Below are 22,785 nucleotides of genomic sequence, written 5' to 3' on the forward strand. Positions count from 1 at the left end.
TTTGATGAATCAAAAAACAGCCTTTACTTGACTGTCACTTTTGGTCATTTTATCTTTGCTAAATTAAAGTATCAATTTCTTTCAATAGCAGCAGATAATGATTATTTATTAAGTCACTATGACTTAATTTATTAAGCAACTCCTCCAGAAAATAAAATAAAAAAAAATAGAATGGAAGGACACATGCAGAAACCATAAACATGAATGTTAAAATTTCAGCACTTTAATTCACCCAGCTCTGTTTGAGACATTGCTCTGCTCAAATGATTACAAGAAAATGAGTGAGAAGGAAAATAAGTTCAACGGTTCAGTCGCTCATCATACAGGCTAGTGAATGCTTACAGGGTTGAGAAAAGCATTGACAGCTAATACTCATCCACATTAAGAGCTATGAAATATACTAAACTCGAGTTAATGGCACGCTGGAAGAAATCAATCTGACAATAGTAACAAATACAGTTACTATAGTCTCAGTCACATGAGAGCACAGTACACTCATATAACGGCTGGAATTTGATCACTTTTCTCCTGAAAAAGCTTCTTGAGAGGATACCTTCACAATAAAAAATAAGACTTGAAATATGACTTGATAAAATGGAAAGCCCACTGAACGGGTCTAAGTATCAGTACTACAAGAAGACCACCATCATGTTTAGAAATGTCATTTACTCCTGTTAAATGCTTTTTTTAAAATGAACATACAGCCTTTATGCAGTCAATCATAGCTCTTTCATAAATTTCCTAAAGAAATATAATATCAGTTCACGCACAAACTTTTATTACAAAGTTGCAAACTGTTCCAGGAATAAAATATACATAGTTAAGTTTTAACATTGGTGACACCTGCATGATACCATGTTATTCTGGTAAATATTAATGCATGCTTTGGCTTGTATAGAAAGTTCTATACAATGTGTAGCTTTAAATGTTAAAATAAAAGCTTCAACCAAAGCAGAGAGATTTTAAAAAGCGCTATTACATAGTACACAACAAAATCATGACATACACAGTCTTATTTTCCCATTTTAGTAGTGAAAAACAAAAAACAAAACTTGTTTTGAGGTTATGTTGGCACATTGAAAGCAGGACAGTATAGTCATATAAAGATTAATGAACTGACACAAGTAGAAAGAGAAGGAAATTATAAACATAATAAAAATAAAATTGTGGGACAATGTTTTCTAACATACAATTGGGTCCTGTAAAAATGCAGTTAAAACTCTATGCCAATCCCAAACCTTGGGTTTTCCAAGAGATTACTTTAAGTCGGTGAATTGTAGTAGGAATTATACATTTCTAAGCTTTCTTCATTCTGTCTGCCCACTAGCATTGTCCTAAACTCCATTATAGCTCAGACTCATCCTCTTCCCTCCAGAACTGAAGCTGGTATGGGGGCCAGACAGTGGCGTTGTGTTGGGTACCCCTGGTGGTCACACAGCAGTACAGCAGCGGTTGTCAAACAGTTGTTCAATGACAGAGCTGTCTGCTAACGTAGACACATCACCCAAATCCCGCTCATTACACGCTATCTTCCGCAAGACACGACGCATAATCTTACCTAATAAAACAAAGAACACTTGAGCATCATAAACGTTAAGGCTTTAATAATAAACAGTCCAATATTAATACCTGATCTGGTTTTTGGAAGGCTGGGTGCATTCTGAATGTAGTCAGGTGTAGCTATGGCACCAATCTTCTCTCTCACTGTTTGAGAAAAAAGGGAAGTGAAAAGAAAGCCATTACTTGTAGTTCATGGGGAAAAAAAACACTCTTCACATAAATACATTATAATAAATGACATATTTACCTGTGCCCTTCAGCAAGTACTTAGTTATCAAACACTAAATTCTATATTAAATATAGATGAATTCCTTAAAGCTACAGAAGTTATTGATTTCCTGTTTTTTCTTGTTCTTTGATGAAAAGACATCACAGCAGCTGGGTTATTACCGTATTGGCCCGAATATAAGATGACCCCCCTTTTTCTAGATGTACCTTTTGGAAAAAGGCTTTTTAAAAACAAAATCTTGTTTTTTCTCAGTAAAACACATTTTGTCTTCAATTATTTTCATATTGCATATTTTTCCTATTTTAATTTTTGTTTTGAAAGTATGGTAAAAACTGGTAAAATGTACCAACAATCACATTTAAAAAAAAAAGTACACTTTTTGATATACCATAAAAAAAAAACATAAAAAATTTAGACATTTAGGCTATCCATCTAATAGTAGCCTACCAAAATCTTATTAACAGTAGAAGTTAAGTCTTACTGTAGTCTTCAAATCTTTTAAAATCACATAGGGAGTTTGGTCCCATCAGGCTAACGTGACAGTCACGACTCATGCAGCTGTAAGGTTTTCTTTAGTTTTTACTCGCGATCTTTACAACACACATTACATTACGTATTTGATGGCACACTCGTTTTATGAGTATTTGGCGCCACCTATTGTTGTGGGTGTATTATTGACATGTCAAAGTCTAGACCCTGAATATAAGACGACCACGTTTTTTCAGATGTATTTCCAAGAAAGAAGCATCGTCTTATATTCGGGTCAATAAGGTATGTTATTTGGCTGCTATTACTTTAAGAGCTGCAGCTGCTGAACGTGACTCAGATCTGACACGCATGCTGGTAGTTTCAGTCGCGCTTTAATATGAAATGATACAGGCTACAGCGAGCGCCGCCACATTTGTACGTGTAATTGAAGAGCACACGCTACGAGCACAGTATAACGGCTGACAGGACAGGAAGATTTAGTTTTTACTGACATGGTCTGACAACATCTCATTTGACTGCAGTTCACTGTTGTTCTACTGAAGCTCCTCGTCACCTGTACCGTTTCCACGCTCATTTATCTCGTGCCTGGCGCTGAGGCGAAGTAGAGTGCGTGTCTGTAAAGTCTCCTGTTTGATGTGGTCGTAAAGATGTTCTGCGTCTAAATAAATGCAATTCTTGTCAAGAAAACAAGAGACAGAAGCAGCAGTTGTGAGAGGGGTGGCCAACCCTAGCTCTGCCCCTGCATTAATTGTGTTAAATATTTTTAACGTCGTTAAACTGGAAAAATTAATCGCCTGTGTCAACACGCTAATTTTGACAGCACATATATACGCAAACTTTTGTTTATCCTTATTAAAGTTTGACAGTTTAAAATCACTTTTGTTGTATTGAAAAGAGCATTTCAAATGCACTAGGTTTTGCGCATGCAAAGTTTCTCCAGACAATGCAAAGGCCGTAATGACATCATACTTCCCAGCATCTTTTTAAAAAACAATTCATCCAAATAATAATACATCCAAAAATGTAAAAATACATATCTACATCACTTTACTGTAAAGTTTGTGTGTTTTTTTTTTTTAATTCAGCTAAGAGTCCACACTGATATTCTATTGGTCTTCATATGATACGAATTCGCAGGGCAGCGTTCACCGAACTGTGGAAAGCAAAATTTGCATTCCTGTGTCCCGCATTCGTATACGTATGAGTAGTCAAATGGAACGAAAAGTGTACGGTGACCGACCTTTTACATGAGAGTGACTAAATGATGACAGAATTGTAATTCTTGCATGAAATATTAATTTCAGCAAACACACCTTGCTTTTTAAGCTCCCCCTCCAGCTTTTGGTTGTAGTTGATTCCGTCATTGAGGGTGACAAAACAGTAAAGACTCTCGCCTTTAACAGGGTGTGGCCGCCCCACAACCGCTGCCTCAGCCACAGCTTCATGCTCCACCAGAGCCGACTCCACCTCTGCAGTGCTTAGTAAATGCCCTGGAAGAAATATATCCACCACCAATATATCGAAGCTTTTGCTCTATTACACGCCATTTTGTGGGTAATTAGGCTACTTTAATGTTTTGTAAATCTCTAGAGTCATATCAGTAGAGATAGAAAACAGGCGAGAGACAAATGATTGGAAAGTGTGGCCTGAATTTCATCATTAGCTTTTTTCGAATCTGCATTATTTCAGCATCTGTAGGTCCAGGCCACACATTTTCTCTCTCCACATTGGGGAACTTATAAAACAGGAGAAATTTTGGGATTATGTAATTAAATTAAAAGAACAATAAACAAACTAATGTCCTCATCCTCTACTCACCAGACACATTCAACATGTCATCTATCCTTCCGGTGATCCAGTAGTACCCGTCCTTATCTCTACGACAACCTGGACAGACACATTTCACCATTAACTAAAGCACAAACCGTCTCTCACTTCACACAATTATATGACGCCCACTTATAGTAAAACTAAATATGAATCACAGCACAAATTACCATCTCCAGTCACGTAGAATCCAGGGAATTTCTTGAAGTAGGTGGTTTCGAACCTTTCGTGGTTCCCATACACAGTTCTCATCACACCTGGCCAAGGCTGTTTAAATACCTGAGGACGAGAAGCGCTTGTGTTTTAAACTTGAATTTCACATGTGGATAAAATTGAACTGATTCATTAGCATTAAGAAGCTTAAAACATGAAAAACTAAAATATTGACGAAACATATGGAACTTGTATTTATTTATTCTCAAAATTCACTTTACCAGATAGCCCTCACTTGGTCCTTCAAGTTCCTCCCCTGACTCATTCAGAATAGCAGGTACAACACCAAAAAAGGGAAATGTCTACAATATGTAAAAACATCAATCACCATACAGAAATGTATAAAAGTAATTCTACTGTACCACACTATGCTTAATTTAACAAATGTGTTTCGGTTTTGTATAGTGCTGTCAAACGATTAAATCGCATCCAAAATAAAAGTATTTGTCTACATAATATGTGTGTGTACTGTGTATATTTATTATGTATATATATAAAAATACACACACATACAGTATATATTTTGAAAATATTTACATGACGTATTTACGTGTATATATTTATATTTAATATATAAACGTAACATTTTTCTTAAATATATACATGCATGTGTGTGTATTTATATATACATAATAAATAAATACAGTACACACATATATTACGTAAACAAAAGCTTTTATTTTGGATGTGATTAATCGCGATTAATCGTTTGACAGCACTAGTTTTGTAGTAACAGAAGAAATTATTTTACATTATCTCTGGTAATAAACATTGTATCATGCTTGTATCATTTGTCTCTTTCAGCAACATGACAAATACATACACTAATAACACTACTTTTGAAAAGTTCCTGGTCACTAAGATTTCTTAAAAAAAAAAAACACTTATTTAGCAAGAATGCACTCAAATGGCAAAGACGACATTCATAATGTTACGAAATTTCTATTTCAAATAAATGCTGTTGTTTTCAGTTTCTATAGAAATATCAAGCAGCCCAGCTGTTTTTAATATTGATAATAAGAAATGTTTTCTGAGCACCAAATCCGCATATTTGAATGATTTCTCTTCAGGAGAGTCACTTGGTGAGTATAAATACAAAAACATCTTACCAACACCAAACTTATTTATTCATTTATATCACGTTCACTCACAGCAGAGCCAGGCTTCATGGGAGTAGCGGCCGGCAGAGGGGTCATCACATGCCCACCCTGAGGAAGATGCAAACAAAAGACAAGTGACCTTACAGTAGACAGATTCAAAGCAACATTGATGTTACTGCTCTGTTCTGAGTGGTTAGAATACAGTTCATACCGTCTCAGTCTGCCAGAAGGTGTCCACCACCGGACATCTCTTCTCTCCCACCACGCTGTAGTACCACTGCCAGGCTTCTGGGTTTATGGGCTCCCCTACGGTCCCCAAAATCTTCAGCGAGGTCCGCTTATACCTGATGACAACAAACATGAAAACTGGTCAGAAATGAAGAAACACCTGAATGTATCAAAACTGATCTAGACACTAAAGTTTAAATGACTTCAATTAGTCTTAAAGACAAATAGGTTGTTTATGCAGGGCCAAAAAAGCTTGATTACTGTCAAATGTAGAAAAAAGTAAGAATGAGTAGATGTATCTGATACTGTATCATGGTTGTATACTGCTGATTGAGGTCAGAAAGCTGGCACATCCTGGCACTAGTTGTATGCAAAAGCACACAATGCACAATGAATGGACTTATAAATGCTGCTCCGCTTACAGACTTTGTAAGCAAACGGAGTACAAAACAGAATACAGAGCAATCACAGAACACATGAGATGAGTACCATCAAGTGTTACTATTCAGTATCTTTATAGTAGTTATGATCATTATCATCAAGTCTTATCATCAAATGGGAGAAAGTGTCCTAGATGCATAACAGATTACCAGGCAATGGCAATAACAAATACACATTCATAATACTATCAATACATATTCCTAAACATTATACTTTATACTGTAAACACAATAGTGTATATACTATACATACACACACAATGTGAATAAAAAATATTTCACATTAAAAAAAACATTCTACAAGCAAGTTTATCAAGCTTTTTCAGACTGCCAGCTATCCAGTCAGTGTTTTCTTTTCACACTTTGACCAATGAATTTTAACACCAATCCAGTTATTCTTGATTATTGGAGAAGGATTTTGCAAATAAAATAAAATAAATAAAAACCCACTAATGAAATTTAATTAATTATAAAAACTCAAATGAATTATAAAAAAAAATCACCTAATTCTAGGTTACAAAATATTTTGATAGCTGTATATAACAATGGAAAAAGTACACTAACACTACCACTAACAACAAAAGTTTGGTGTTGGTAAGATCTTTTTATGTTTTTGAAAGATGCTTTTATATTGTCTAATGCGCACAAGTCCTCATCCTCTACTCACCAGACACATTCAACATGTCATCTATCCTTCCGGTGATCCAGTAGTACCCGTCCTTATCTCTACGACAACCTGGACAGACACATTTCACCATTAACTAAAGCACAAACCGTCTCTCACTTCACACAATTATATGACGCCCACTTATAGTAAAACTAAATATGAATCACAGCACAAATTACCATCTCCAGTCACGTAGAATCCAGGGAATTTCTTGAAGTAGGTGGTTTCGAACCTTTCGTGGTTCCCATACACAGTTCTCATCACACCTGGCCAAGGCTGTTTAAATACCTGAGGACGAGAAGCGCTTGTGTTTTAAACTTGAATTTCACATGTGGATAAAATTTAACTGATTCATTAGCATTAAGAAGCTTAAAACATGAAAAACTAAAATATTGACGAAACATATGGAACTTATATTTATTTATTCTCAAAATTCACTTTACCAGATAGCCCTCACTTGGTCCTTCAAGTTCCTCCCCTGACTCATTCAGAATAGCAGGTACAACACCAAAAAAGGGAAATGTCTACAATATGTAAAAACATCAATCACCATACAGAAATGTATAAAAGTAATTCTACTGTACCACACTATGCTTAATTTAACAAATGTGTTTCGGTTTTGTATAGTGCTGTCAAACGATTAAATCGCATCCAAAATAAAAGTATTTGTCTACATAATATGTGTGTGTACTGTGTATATTTATTATTTATATATATAAAAATACACACACATACAGTATATATTTTGAAAATATTTACATGACGTATTTACGTGTATATATTTATATTTAATATATAAACGTAACATTTTTCTTAAATATATACATGCATGTGTGTGTATTTATATATACATAATAAATAAATACAGTACACACATATATATGTAAACAAAAACGTTTATTTTTTATGCGATTAATCGTTTGACAGCACTATTTATTTTATATCATAAATCTAGTTTTCTAATCTGAGTGCTATAAATCGAAGCATCCGTTTATCATATGAGTGGTATCAGCAGTTTTTTTCATCACATTTTCTATCACAAAAAAATGGAAAAAGACAGGAAAGTGGAGGAGGAATGATATCTGTAAATGACACAGAACGGATTTGAACCTGCACCCCGTGAGCATAAATGCTCTACAGGTTTTGTGAGAATGTGCACTGCCCACTGTGCCACAGCTCTGACCATGATACACACCATAAAAATGAAACACAAACACGCTGAATGACTAAGACAAACCCTTCATTCCCTCATTTCTCCCTGCAATAAACGCACTAGGACTCCTTCACCGTCGTGTGACAGCCGCTCTGTGTGAATGCATATAACGACCTTGCTTTCTTGGAAATATAATGAGATATTAGCTGAGTGGACAGGCTGAACATTTTCAGACCTCTGGAGAAGTCCATTAAACCAAATGAAGCATAGAAAAGGAAATGAGGGGTAACAGAAGAGCACAGAGGAAGTCTTTAAATCCACATTATGGGGTCCAGTTCCTTCATCCTGGGAGGTGGCGATAACAGTCCATGTGCTGACGCAACATTTTTTTTATGACCTATTCAAAAGTTTGGGGTCAGTAAGATTTTTTTAACGTTTTCACAAAGGCTGTGTTTATATGGACAAAAATATTGTAAAAACAATAATATGGTAAAATATTACTATAAATTTAAATAATTATTGTGCATTTTAATACATATATATATATATATATATAAATATAATTATTATTATTGTGGTCACAAAGCTTAATTTTCAGCATTTCTAATATGAAATAATCATTTTAGATATCTCTGTTCAGGATCAATCCAAGGTTGTAGCAAGTAGTTTTTGTTTATTTAAAACACTTCACACAATTATATGACGCCCACTTATAGTAAAACTAAATATGAATCACAGCACAAATTACCATCTCCAGTCACGTAGAATCCAGGGAATTTCTTGAAGTAGGTGGTTTCGAACCTTTCGTGGTTCCCATACACAGTTCTCATCACACCTGGCCAAGGCTGTTTAAATACCTGAGGACGAGAAGCGCTTGTGTTTTAAACTTGAATTTCACATGTGGATAAAATTGAACTGATTCATTAGCATTAAGAAGCTTAAAACATGAAAAACTAAAATATTGACTAAACATATGGAACTTGTATTATTTATTCTCAAAATTCACTTTACCAGATAGCCCTCACTTGGTCCTTCAAGTTCCTCCCCTGACTCATTCAGAATAGCAGGTACAACACCAAAAAAGGGAAATGTCTACAATATGTAAAAACATCAATCACCATACAGAAATGTATAAAAGTAATTCTACTGTACCACACTATGCTTAATTTAACAAATGTGTTTCGGTTTTGTATAGTGCTGTCAAACGATTAAATCGCATCCAAAATAAAAGTATTTGTCTACATAATATGTGTGTGTACTGTGTATATTTATTATGTATATATATAAAAATACACACACATACAGTATATATTTTGAAAATATTTACATGACGTATTTACGTGTATATATTTATATTTAATATATAAACGTAACATTTTTCTTAAATATATACATGCATGTGTGTGTATTTATATATACATAATAAATAAATACAGTACACACATATATTACGTAAACAAAAGCTTTTATTTTGGATGTGATTAATCGCGATTAATCGTTTGACAGCACTAGTTTTGTAGTAACAGAAGAAATTATTTTACATTATCTCTGGTAATAAACATTGTATCATGCTTGTATCATTTGTCTCTTTCAGCAACATGACAAATACATACACTAATAACACTACTTTTGAAAAGTTCCTGGTCACTAAGATTTCTTAAAAAAAAAAAACACTTATTTAGCAAGAATGCACTCAAATGGCAAAGACGACATTCATAATGTTACGAAATTTCTATTTCAAATAAATGCTGTTGTTTTCAGTTTCTATAGAAATATCAAGCAGCCCAGCTGTTTTTAATATTGATAATAAGAAATGTTTTCTGAGCACCAAATCCGCATATTTGAATGATTTCTCTTCAGGAGAGTCACTTGGTGAGTATAAATACAAAAACATCTTACCAACACCAAACTTATTTATTCATTTATATCACGTTCACTCACAGCAGAGCCAGGCTTCATGGGAGTAGCGGCCGGCAGAGGGGTCATCACATGCCCACCCTGAGGAAGATGCAAACAAAAGACAAGTGACCTTACAGTAGACAGATTCAAAGCAACATTGATGTTACTGCTCTGTTCTGAGTGGTTAGAATACAGTTCATACCGTCTCAGTCTGCCAGAAGGTGTCCACCACCGGACATCTCTTCTCTCCCACCACGCTGTAGTACCACTGCCAGGCTTCTGGGTTTATGGGCTCCCCTACGGTCCCCAAAATCTTCAGCGAGGTCCGCTTATACCTGATGACAACAAACATGAAAACTGGTCAGAAATGAAGAAACACCTGAATGTATCAAAACTGATCTAGACACTAAAGTTTAAATGACTTCAATTAGTCTTAAAGACAAATAGGTTGTTTATGCAGGGCCAAAAAAGCTTGATTACTGTCAAATGTAGAAAAAAGTAAGAATGAGTAGATGTATCTGATACCCAAGTATGGGTCACCATACTTGGCCACATGACATGTCACTTCACTTCATATGAGTTTAAACTTCTGATATACGGTTTTCTGAGAGCACACAGCATGTGAGTACTAAACTAAGTTCCCATTCACACACAAGTTTATGTAAAAAAAAAACACGAGTTACAAAAAACAGTCGGTTATGTCTGTGAAGGTAAACAGCTGGGAAATAAATCGCACATTTATTTTAGATCTGTGTGGCAGCTGCAATATACTTTAAAGGGGTCATATGATGCGATTTCAATTTTTCCTTTCTCTTTGGAGTGTTACAAGCTCTTGGTGCATAAAGAAGATCTGTAAAGTTGCAAAGACTAAAGTCTCAAATCCAAAGAGATATTCTTTATAAAAGTTAAGAGTTAACCACGCCTACCTAAAACGGCTCGTTCTAACACGCCCCCACATGTCTACGTCACGATGTGGGAAGATTTGCATAACGCCGCCCAAATGTTAAATGTTATAATGTAAATAACGGCTTCCCAAAACAAAGTTACTGGGTTAATCTTTTTCACGTTTCCTTGGTTGGTAGATGCACCAGGGACCTGATTATAGCACTTAAAACCTGGAATAGTCAGATTTCCATGATATGTCACCTTTAAGATTAAAATAACTGTTTTCTACTTTAATATATTTTAAAATGTAATTTATTCCTGTGATGGCAAAGCTGAATTTTCAGCATCATTACCCCGGGCTTCAGTGTCACATGATCCTTCAGAAATCATTCTAACACACTAATTTGCTGCTCAAAAACTTTTCGTATTATCAATGTTGAAAAGTTGTGCTGTTTAATATTTTTGTGGAAACTGTAATATGATTTTTTCAGTATTCTATAGAACTCTTTTGTAACAGTGGTAAAGTCTCTAGTCACTTTTAATCAATTTAATGCAACCTTGCAGAATAAAAGTTTCATTTCTATTTTCAAAATCCCCTTACTAAGCCTACATTTTTGAACGGTAATGTTCATTTCCTATATGTTCCTATATGTATAAGTTATTTTGTTTTCCCATGACTTTTTCAGGCTCAGAAATCACAATTTTAAAACGGTCTGATTTTTTACACATTTTTCATGACTGTGGCAAGCCTCTCTAGTGTACTAAATGTAGGAAAGACACAATAGACACCAAACTTACTTCTGAACGGGCTCGCTGCCATACTTCATCAAGAGCCGGATGGCGGTGGGTGCTGTGTAGAACTTGGAGATGTGATATTTATCAACAATCTCCCACATTCGGCTCACATCCGGGTATGTGGGAAGACCCTCAAACTATAAATAGAAGATTAAAAATTCATATTATACAACAATAAATGCTTACGTATATGAATCAATGTTTTAATCACAAGAAAGTGACTGCACAGGGCAAAATGCAAATTCTGACACAAAAAGTACTTATCAGGACATCCCCCTCACCAACACACTGGTCGCACCATTGGCCAACGGCCCATATGTGATGTATGAGTGACCGGTGATCCAACCAATGTCTGCAGTGCACCAGTACACATCATCAGAGTGATAATCAAACACCATCTTAAAGGTGGCCGCAGTGTAAAGCATGTAGCCACTCACTGTATGCAATACACCCTAGTGGAGTGGTAGAAAAATAGGAACAAATATATATGAGATATATATGAAAAGCAAATATCACACAGTTGAAGGAGGATTGGGTTGTTTGGAGGATCTACCTTAGGTTTCCCAGTAGAGCCGCTGGTGTAGAGGATGAAGAGCGGGTCTTCTGAATCACACCAGACAGGCTCACACTCCTCTGATGCTCCACCAATCAGAGAGTGCCAACACAAATCAACCTCAGGATTCCACGGCACCTGCACCAATCACAGCACAGAGAGCGCTCATAGTTAACTCGTCCCGTATAACTTGTGTTTACTCTTGCTGGTGTCACACTTAAGAGAACAATACAAAATCAAATCAGTCTGAGAAGGTCATAAACTGTAAATGATGCTGGGCTGAACAGAACAAATGCTGCTTTCAAATCAAGAGAAGTCCCTACTTTGTTATAACATTACGTGTGTTCAAGTGATTTCAGTTGTGCCTTGTAGCCAAGTATGTACATCAGGTGTGTAAATATTTATATGTGCTTTATCATTTTTGTACTGTCACAGAGGATACAAGGAAATGTAGTTTGGTAGCCTGTCTTATAAACTGGCTAAGTGAGTAATATTGTCTGATGTCACAATCATCTATAAAAAGCAATTCTAGTTACTTCCACATTTACAACCACATTTTATACAGAGCAAACTCTACCAACAGCAATTATGTTGGTGTTACACAACCAGATCAGTGCTATTTCACTATTATTATTTTTTTCTTAATATTTTAAATGAGATTTTATTTGTATATACGTTCAGTTTTAATTTTAGCTTAAGTTTTAGTAATTTGGTTATGTGCTTTTGTCATTTTTATTCGTTTTTTTTTTATCTCTATTCGGCTATTTTTATTCTATTTAGGTATGTTCAGGTTTCATTTTAATTTTAGCTGAAGTTTTAGTAATTTGGTTATGTGCTTTTGTCATTTTTATCTCTATTTGGCTATTTTTATTCTATTTAGGCATGTTCAGGTTTCATTTTAATTTTAGCTTAAGTTTTAGTAATTTTTTTATGTGCTTTTGTCATTTTTTAATCTCTATTTAGCTATTTTTATTCTATTTTCCATTTAGGTATATGTTCAGTTTTCATTTTAAATCAGTTGCCAAGACAGCTTTTCTAATTTTCGTTCGAGGTTTTTTAGTTCAAGCTTTAATATCTAATATTTATATTTAGTTGCAGCCTTATTATATTTAACAGAAATAATTTTGAAGTTTTAGTTGACAATAAGACAGCTTAACCACACAGTAAAAAAAGGAGGACTTTTATAACCCCTTCAGATTACAATGAGTTTTCTGTTTGTTTTTAAAGGGGAAAAGTCATTGAGATGATAAAAATGCATTCATCTTGTAAACACACTCATTCCAGAATGACTTGAAAGCAACAAAAGGATGAAATGTAAAGGGTGCTATATGCAAATAATGCATGTAACACATTATTTAGAGGCTCTTGTTTGTATTTATTTCAGTCAGACTTATTTGATTCAATCAGTTCAATCTAACCAAAGTGAATGGAGCGCAGAAGCCCATCTGCTTTAGTCAAAGGCATTCTCAAAACTGAAAGAGAAAGCATCTGAAAAGATCAGGTTGAGTTAATAACACAAAACACAAAAACACTAACGGACAAACAAAAAGAGACATGAACGTAACGGACAACTCTACAAATCTAGTTTTTCCATGCAGTTCAGAGACTGAGAGAACACTACGTGAGCGGTGCACTTGAGTTCATTTAAGCTCATAGGAGAGAGTTAGTGTTTGAGAGAGCTATTAGCTAGTCTCTAGTCGCTATAACGATATAAAAGCTTTCCAGATACATTTGTGATGAAATCGTGCACTAGTGGACCAATAAAGTTTATGTGAGGAGATCATTTAGAACACGGACACAAGGACACACCAGTCATTTACCAGAAATGTGACTATGAGTACTTTTACTAGGCACAGTAAAAGGTTTTCAGTGCCAGCTTATGGATCAGAATTGGCGCTCAAATCAAATGGAAACACTTCATCATAACCATCATTCACAAACTTTATAATACTGAACAGCAGTTGATTTTTTCAGATTTAATGAAGAATTATTTAACATTTTTTATGCATTAAGACAATAATGGCTCTGAAAATGAAGCAAGAATATGCCTTTAAATTATGGCCTCATAACTTACTGTTGAACGCCAAGTCTGATGCATTTGCAAAAGCAAACACACAGAGAGACACGCATTGTGTTCTGTGAGAATGTGAGGATAGTAATAAACGTCTCGAGCCATCCAAAGAGCGAGAGAGCCGCCCATGAGCACACAAACCCGTGTTAATAAGACAGGAGGAGTTATGCACAAAGGAGACATGAAATACCTGTGGGGGGGGACGGACCTTCCTTACTCTTTCTTTCTGTTTCTCCTGCTAAAGGGGGTTAATGGAGAGATTACTTGCACCGAAAGAGGAAAAGGACACACAGACATGGACCCACATTGAAGGAGGAAATTAAATGCCAAAGATATTTCACATAAAAGTCCAACGGACATTATTCGAATTATGGTTTTAAAACAGGTCATCTTGCATTGAGGAATGTCACACATATTTCATTCAACTGCTGCAAAGGTCTTCAGCACAACAGCTCAGAGAAATCACGCCAGGCCTTTATGGATTTTCAACAGTGACCAAACTTTGTTAAATAAGCAAGAGATATCTGTGACACTCAGGGCAATGCAAAACTCCACAGGAGATGTACAGGACAAGAGTTAACATTTGAGAAACCAGAACAAAGGGACACTGCAGTACTTTTTCATCTGAATCTATTTCCCATTTACCTCCTAGACAGCTCTCCATTGATTCGGGTGTTATAATACATGAAGGCCTACTTATTTTCATGCGCAAAGCATGTGTGGCTGCTTTTTAACCTATATTAGAAAGTCACCTCATAGGGCTTTGGTGTAAAAACGCATCATTAGCAACTCAAAAACAGTTTAAAACCATGGCCTAGTGGTTAGCGCATGTGCTCATGAGGAAAACTTTTAAGCAGAGCAGCGGTTTTCAGCATTGATAATAATAATAATAATAATTTAAGATGTTTATTGAACAGCAAATCATTCCTGAAGGCTCATGTGACACTAAAGACTGGAGCAATGATGCTGAAAATTCAGCTTTTCTGTCACATGAATAAATTCAATTTTTCAATATATCAAACATAGAAAACTGTTATTTTAAATTGTAAAAATATTTCACAATATTAATCCTTTTACTGTACTTTTGATCAAATAAATGCAGCCTTGGTGAGCTTAAGGACTTCTTACAAAAACCCCTGTAGCAATGTGGAGATATCCAATTGAGCGAGAAACAAATTAAGATGAAAAAACGGAAAGTGTGAAGGCTGCTAGCTGTACAGCTGTGGTGCAGGGTTTAAGCTCACCTGCAGATCAGGGCAGGCGCGTTTCGCTGGGGGCGACAGCGACCCAGACCAAGCCTCATCTTCTTTTGTGAGGTGTTTTAGCATTATACATTTCTCCACTGTGAAAGACCTGACACAGTAAAAGACACGAAATAATTAAGTGAACTGAAACAGAGATACTCGCATACACTGCTACAGTGGCCACTTAATTAGGTGTCCAGTATTTCATGAGCAGCGTATTAGAATGATTTCTGAAGGATCATGTGACACTTAAGACTGGAGTAATGATGCTGACATTTCAGGTTTGCATCACAGGAATCCATTTTAAAAATGAAAAATAAATAAATAAATAAAGTCATTTTAAATTGTAATAATATTTCCTGATTTGTTATTTTGTGTTGAAATCTAAAATGATCAGTAAATGCCATTTTCCAAACACTGTCCAGACCAGTATTTCTTACTTGAAATATTTTCTTAAAGAAACATTCAGGGAGCAAAGTTATTAAGTTGAACTGAATCAGAACTGTATTAGAACAAGCATCATTTTCCCAATCTTCTATCATGGTCCTTTACTTCTGCTCGTCCATGTTTAACAAACTGAGCCTAATGAAGTGGCCACTGTGAGTACGTGCACATATGATAAGCACTGCACAACTATTTATTTTTACTAGTTAACTAGTGGTTATCATACTTGTCCCTGCATTTCTGTAGCGCCTCGTCAGCTATAAGCTTCAGATTGATCAGCTTATCACCGCGGTAAAAGCCATCTGGGAAAGACAGAGAGAGAAACACACAATAAAACAACTTTGATTAACTTTTCATTTACCTAAAATCTAATATTCACAGATAAATCCCGAAAAGACAAAGACAGTTAACTTTTATTAGGTGATAACAGATGCTGCTCTTATCATGGTTGAGATGTGTATTTTATGGTTATAGTCCACTCTCAATCCTCTAATAAGCTCATGAACTCTGTGTCAACCTCAATGCAATCTTAAAGACGTCAGCTCTACCTACAAGTCTAATATCAGACTAATCATTTCAGTGGAACATCTCTTTTACAGTTACAATCAGATAATGTAAATATCCTGATATTTGGCAACAAGATGGATCAATATGTAATGAACTGTTATGTGGAGAGATCATGAACTTAATGTATCAGTTTATCTTCCAGCCTTTACAAACAACTTCATTTAGTGTCCGGTCACTTCTCAAAAAAAAAAAAGCTTTTGATAGTGATACGATTAACACCATCTTTAATCCCCAGACTTGTGAACAATGTGAGATGCTGTGCTCTTTAGCTGCTTTAAGATTAGACACTGAGTAAATTCCTTCTGGTTTTCTTGCCATGCTTTCCTTACCTGCCGTTATAAGAATACAGCATTGAGAGTCTATGATCCTTTCACACAATGACTCCGCGGAGAAACCGGCAAACTGGGTTGTGAATACAAAAATGAGAGTAAACACAATGTTGCAACAACATATTGTGATGTTCTTCTTATGCATTACATTTCTGACACAGTGCCAACTCTTTTCTGCATACTCCAATTGTTGAACGAAAAAGTCTGATAGAGATCACACCCTGCAAAACAAGTATGGGCACTTTGTTTTGACAGGTTTTATAAAAAGCCGGTTGGTCAACACAGCTAAGATCTAAGAGAAGACAAACTAAATCATTTGCAAATGACAAAGGACTGACCACTATAGAGTGGACCGCTCCAATCCGAGCGCAGGCCAACATGGCCACCACCAGCTCCACCACCATGGGCATGTAAATAGATACACGGTCACCTTTCTTCACGCCTGCAAGGTCAGAGAGAGAAAAAGAGAAAGGGACCGACATTGGACATTGCTTTAATACACAACATCAATGTCAAATCTTTAACCTGCTGCTGTTCACTATTATACCAACAGTTCAACAACATTTGTGTTTTACCTTGCGACTTGAGAACATTGGCAAACTTGCAGACTTGCTGAAGCAGTTCTCTGTATGCCACTGTCTTTTCGTCTCCAGGTTCATTACCCTCCCTGTACAAAACAATGTCCAGAAATATTACTCTCATAAGTGACAGTAATTGTTCAAAGCTTCCACAAAAATATCACACAGCAAATTGTTTTCCAAAACTGTGTTTCTTGAGCAGCAAATCAGCATATCAGAATGATTTCTGAAGGATCACGTGACACTGAAGACTGGAGTAATGATGCTGAAAATTCAGCTTTGCGTCACAGGAATAAATTATATTTTAAAATATATAAATATAGAGAACAGTTATTTTAAATTGTAATGATATTTCACATTATTACTGTTTTTACAGTGTTTTTGACCAGCCTTGAGGAGCTTAACAGACTTCTTTATAAAAAAAAATAAATAAAAAAAAACAACAACTTTCAAACATATTTTCTAACATAGTTCATTCATTACCAGTCATGTATATTGACACTTGTGTTCAACAGCAAAGTTTGAACATCAGACACTTAGCAGGTTCACAAAACATCTCCTAGATTCATCTGTATTTTACATTTTAATGCTCAATATTTGTTTTTGATCGGTTTCAATTACTGTAAGCCTCTGCTAACACTTATGTGAGAAGTGCCCTTAAATGTCCCCTACAGGTTAATAAGTCACTTTTTTTATTTTGACTTTGCATGTCAGCTGACATTCTTAAAATAGAACCGCGTTCTGACACAGAAAGGAAAAGTCTGAATTCTGAAATGATTTGAACCTGTGTCGTAACAAGAAACGATTGAAAACTTCACAATTGCTAAACTGGCATTGCGAAAGCAGAGAACTAGCAACAGCCCCAGACAACATTTGTTGCACAAAGTCTTCACAGCCTATTTTTGTAGATCTAAATACTAATGAACAATGACTGGCAAAAAAGTCCTCATGAACTGCATGGACAGCATCCAGCACAGATATGCACATGACGAAATAAACACTATGAAGATACAATACTGCAGATATGCACCTTATTCTGGGTGAAGCGCTATTGGCAGGACCTGGTTTAAGCTTCCATGATTTACTAAAACAGCTTGAGAGTCTACATTTATCTCAGTTGTTTTGCTTTGACTTACCCCTGTCTGTCAACATTTGCCATGTTAATGTATTAATAGCTCAGGCCCAGTAATATTATATTGATTCAGGTAACCTGGAAGGAATTTGTGGCCAAATATCCAGGTCTCAACTTGAATGCAACTGTGGTTTAACCTTGTGCTTAAAGAACTGGGCTGATTACTGCAAAATTGTAGATTGAAATCCTGAAAAAGCTGAACCATGAGCAATCATCATAAACCAATGTTGATTCAGAGGTATTACATGTGCTGTACTAACACTAACGCCACTCTCAAAATATAATGTCACATGCACCTTTCGGGCTAAACTGAAACATTTAAACCACATGCTTCACAAATACTAACCAGTAAAAAGCCACTTTGTCACCTAGTTTCCTCTCATAGATGTTGCGGTCCAAAACATTATAGCAGATGTTGGTTGTGGCACCTTCCATGCATTTCACGAAAATTTCACCCTTGGTTACGTCGAAATTGTAGTCCAGAAACTTCCCGGTGTATTTAGTCTTCCAGAAAAAATCTTTAGCAACATCTCCCCAGAACTCTGGACAAACACACCAGAACATTAATGCACAGCTGATTCATAACGGAGATTCAGAGCAAAACCATAAACAAATCTCCCAGCTATCAATGGCACTAGTATCAACAAAGGGTCATGTTTAAAAAATAAATAAAAATGTGTTGTTGCCTTTTCTACGAAGTGCATTTGGGCCAAGTATGGATTAGTATTATTATTATTAAAAAAACTTTATATTTCAATTGCACTAGTATAAACAGTTTTTGTTAAGAATTTTTTCAAGTATTTAAAAATAAAAATAAAAATAAAATAAAAAAAATGAAAATGTGTTGTTGTCTTTTCTACGAAGTGCATTTGGGCCAAGTATGGATTAGTATTACTATTTTTTATTTTTTTTAATTATATTTCAATTGCACTAGTATAAACAGTTTTTGTTAAGAATTTTTTCAAGTACTTAAAAAAAATAAAAAATAAAATAATAAAATAAAAATAAAATAATAAAAATAAATGAAAATGTGTTGTTGTCTTTTCTACGAAGTGCATTTGGGCCAAGTAAGGATTTTTTAATAATTCAAAAATAAATAAATAATACAACAATAATAAATGCATTCATGATGTACTACTATTATTATTATTAAACATTATATTTCAATTGTACTAGTATAAACAGTTTTTGTTAAGAATTTTTTCAAGCATTTAAAAACAACAACAATAATAATACATTGTTAATATATTTACTATTAAAATAACAACAAAAACACTAATCCAATATTTGATTTGTATTATTATAAACGGGGTAATGTTTTTAAGCATATCATAAGGGCATGCGGTGCTTTTTTCTAGGAAGTGCGTGTGGGCAAAGTAAGATTTTATTTATTTATTTTTTAAGTATTTTAATGATAAAACAACAACAAGCACATTAACAACGTGTTATTATTAAAACTAAAATGTATAATTTCAATAGTACTAGTAAAAACAGAGGTTAATGTTTTATTAAAGCATATCTACAAGGGAATGTGGTGTTTTTTCTCTCTAGGAAGTGCATGTGGGCTAAGCAATGCTTTTTATTTTATAAAAAGTGTGTAAAATTAAAACAACAACAACTATTGTTAAGAATTTTTTCAAGCATTTAAAAACAACAACAATAATAATACATTGTTAATATATTTACTATTAAAATAACAACAAAAACACTATTCCAATATTTGATTTGTATTATTATAAACGGGGTAATGTTTTTAAGCATATCATAAGGGCATGCGGTGCTTTTTTCTAGGAAGTGCGTGTGGGCAAAGTAAGATTTTATTTATTTATTTTTTAAGTATTTTAATGATAAAACAACAACAAGCACATTAACAACGTGTTATTATTAAAACTAAAATGTATAATTTCAATAGTACTAGTAAAAACAGAGGTTAATGTTTTATTAAAGCATATCTACAAGGGAATGTGGTGTTTTTTCTCTCTAGGAAGTGCATGTGGGCTAAGCAATGCTTTTTATTTTATAAAAAGTGTGTAAAATTAAAACAACAACAACTAGCTAATAACAATAACACCTTCAATATACACGAACACCTAAATACAATGATGCTGGTTAGATACAATAACAGATGAAATGCAATGATTACATCCAAATAATAAACAACTTAAAAATACTGCAACATAGGTGGGTTATTGATGTCCAAAACTGCTGTCTATCAAGTGCACAATGCTTTGAGACACAGCCAAGTGATGCTTTTTCTCACTAAACAACAGCTTGTAACGTGTTAATGACCTGCCCAATGAAACTCACCCTCGGGAGACTCGACAGATCTGATGTAGAGCTCTTTGTACTTCTCAAAGCTGGGGACGTGCGCTTCTTTCTTCAAGTCCCCTGAAGCATGCAACACATCCTCGCCCGGTGCCTTGTCAGGAATCATTTGAAGTGAATACAACTCCACTTAGAAACACACAAACGACCTCTGGCCTAACGTGTGGAAGTCCCTTCCGTGCGGGAGAGTTTCACTCCTTACAGGCGCTGTGTGCATCCGAGTCTGAGCTGCTGAACGACAGAAGAGTTCAGTGTAGACGCTGCGCTTGGGTTTTAACGAAGCGGCGTCGATCCGGATTCAGTTCGCAAAGGACGAGCTTTCCGAGACGCCTTTAAAAACGGGACTTGCAACTATTATTATGATAACAAGCAGACTTAAATGTTGCTCCGGCGATTGTAGACGAAATAAAATAAGCTAGGGTTTAGATTTAGTCCTACATACAGAAGATATGCATATACAAAATCAAGATGCACTTGAGGGCTGTCACACAGACAGCAGGCTCCTCCGGCTTGAGGTTATCTTGTCTGAGGTCGAATAAAGCTGGAAATAATTCCCGGCATTAGAGAAGAAATGCAGCCTTTATCGGAGTCAAACATGCAGTCAAAATAGCATGAGATGAGTGATTCTTCCACGCGTGGATCACAAACCCTCGGTGTGTCTGCAGGAGGACAGCCATTGAAGCGCAGAAATAAGGTACACGGCTAGAATAGCAATGAACGCGAAGCGCGAGACCTTAGATGGACGGGGCTTCGCGTACCGGATGTTGTTTCTAATTGGTCCGATGGGATGGCTCTCTCCTAATTTAACTATTTACGGTTTTTTTTATTTTTAGCACAATTATGCATTATAATCAACAAACTGAAAACTAAAATATAAAATGGGGAATAAAAATAAGTCACATGTTTGATACAGCTTTAGAGTCTCGTGGGTTGTATTAGTGAATTGACATGTATTTATTTGAAATCGAATCAAAAGTATACAGATATTAATCTTATTTTGAACAATACATTTAGTGGACTTTGGTTTCACTCCAAAGAAACGTCCAGTATGGAATAACGTCGCCTTTAAACGATAACTCAAATTGCCATTTCCAACTAAACTTTCAAGTATGCCCAATTAGAAACTTTAAACGATTAATATTTAAGAACAGTGGCAAAGGGCGTAACTTTACGCTCCTCTATATCACAGATGATATATTAGTATTAAACACTGTTCTAATGCAGCACGGTGGTTTTCGGCGTTCTGGGCCACCAGAGCCCTCTAGAGGAGGAACCTTTTGCAGCCTTTTATGGTATCGAGCTTATATATATATATAAAATATATATATTTTTATATATAACTGTTCCCTCCTGGTGGAATGACCTGCCCAAATCAATCCGAGCAGCTGAGTCCTTAACCATCTTCAAGAAACGACTAAAAACACATCTGTTCCACCTTTATTTGACCCTCTAACTCTAGCACTTTCTATTCTATTTTAATTCTACTTTATCTATATTTATCTTCTTTGTGTGTGTGTATATGTGTGTGTGTATGTGTGTGTTTGTTTGTATGTATATGTGTGTATATATATATATACACCTTGCTACGTGTACTGTGTTAGACTAACCGAGACTTGTCATTTGCACTTATATATCATTGCTCTTTTGTTAGTTTTGACTGCTTTTATTGTCCTCATTTGTAAGTCGCTTTGGATAAAAGTGTCTGCTAAATGACTAAATAAATTACTAAAATAAATAAATATATATATATCAGTGGGAGGGGGGGGGCTTTATGGTATCGAGCTTTTATATATATACATATATATATATATACACATGTGTGTTTTGTTTTTTTGCAAATATTATTTATTCTGAAGCAATATTCTCATCAGCTGTGACATAAATCAGAATCAGAATCAGAAGAGCTTTATTACCAAGTATGTTTACACACACAAGGAATTTGACTTGACGACAGGAGCTTCCAGTGCAGAAGAAAGTACAAACATAGTGCAGACATACATGATAGTGTAGACATACATAGGAATAACACAGTAGGGATGTAATATAAAACTAATATA

General features: G+C 35.2%; 1 protein-coding gene across 3 annotated transcripts; it reads right to left on the minus strand.

Moving 5' to 3' along the window:
• Positions 1 to 690: 690 nt before the first annotated feature.
• On the minus strand, positions 691 to 21,463 carry LOC107551550 (acetyl-coenzyme A synthetase, cytoplasmic-like). Of its 3 annotated transcripts, XM_016233189.1 has the most exons (19): positions 20,711 to 21,463; positions 18,750 to 18,945; positions 17,269 to 17,360; positions 17,032 to 17,135; positions 16,694 to 16,766; positions 16,024 to 16,099; positions 15,354 to 15,462; positions 14,300 to 14,347; positions 12,039 to 12,176; positions 11,767 to 11,937; positions 11,489 to 11,622; positions 10,008 to 10,140; positions 9,848 to 9,904; positions 8,918 to 8,998; positions 8,655 to 8,763; positions 6,754 to 6,822; positions 3,592 to 3,768; positions 1,630 to 1,704; positions 691 to 1,558 (listed from the first exon to the last, which is right to left on the minus strand). In XM_016233189.1, the coding sequence occupies exons 1-19, from the start codon at positions 20,835 to 20,837 to the stop codon at positions 1,431 to 1,433; spliced, it is 2,097 nt and encodes a 698-aa protein (XP_016088675.1). In that variant the 5' UTR covers positions 20,838 to 21,463; the 3' UTR covers positions 691 to 1,430. The 3 variants fall into 3 exon arrangements, with proteins under 3 accessions (XP_016088675.1, XP_016088676.1, XP_016088677.1); XM_016233190.1 differs by lacking the exon at positions 14,300 to 14,347; XM_016233191.1 differs by lacking the exon at positions 11,767 to 11,937.
• Between the last annotated feature and the right edge of the window lie 1,322 nt (positions 21,464 to 22,785).

The sequence above is a fragment of the Sinocyclocheilus grahami genome, unplaced genomic scaffold, assembly GCF_001515645.1.
Source record: "Sinocyclocheilus grahami isolate Dianchi unplaced genomic scaffold, SAMN03320097.WGS_v1.1 scaffold426.1, whole genome shotgun sequence".
Taxonomy (NCBI): Eukaryota; Metazoa; Chordata; class Actinopteri; order Cypriniformes; family Cyprinidae; genus Sinocyclocheilus; species Sinocyclocheilus grahami.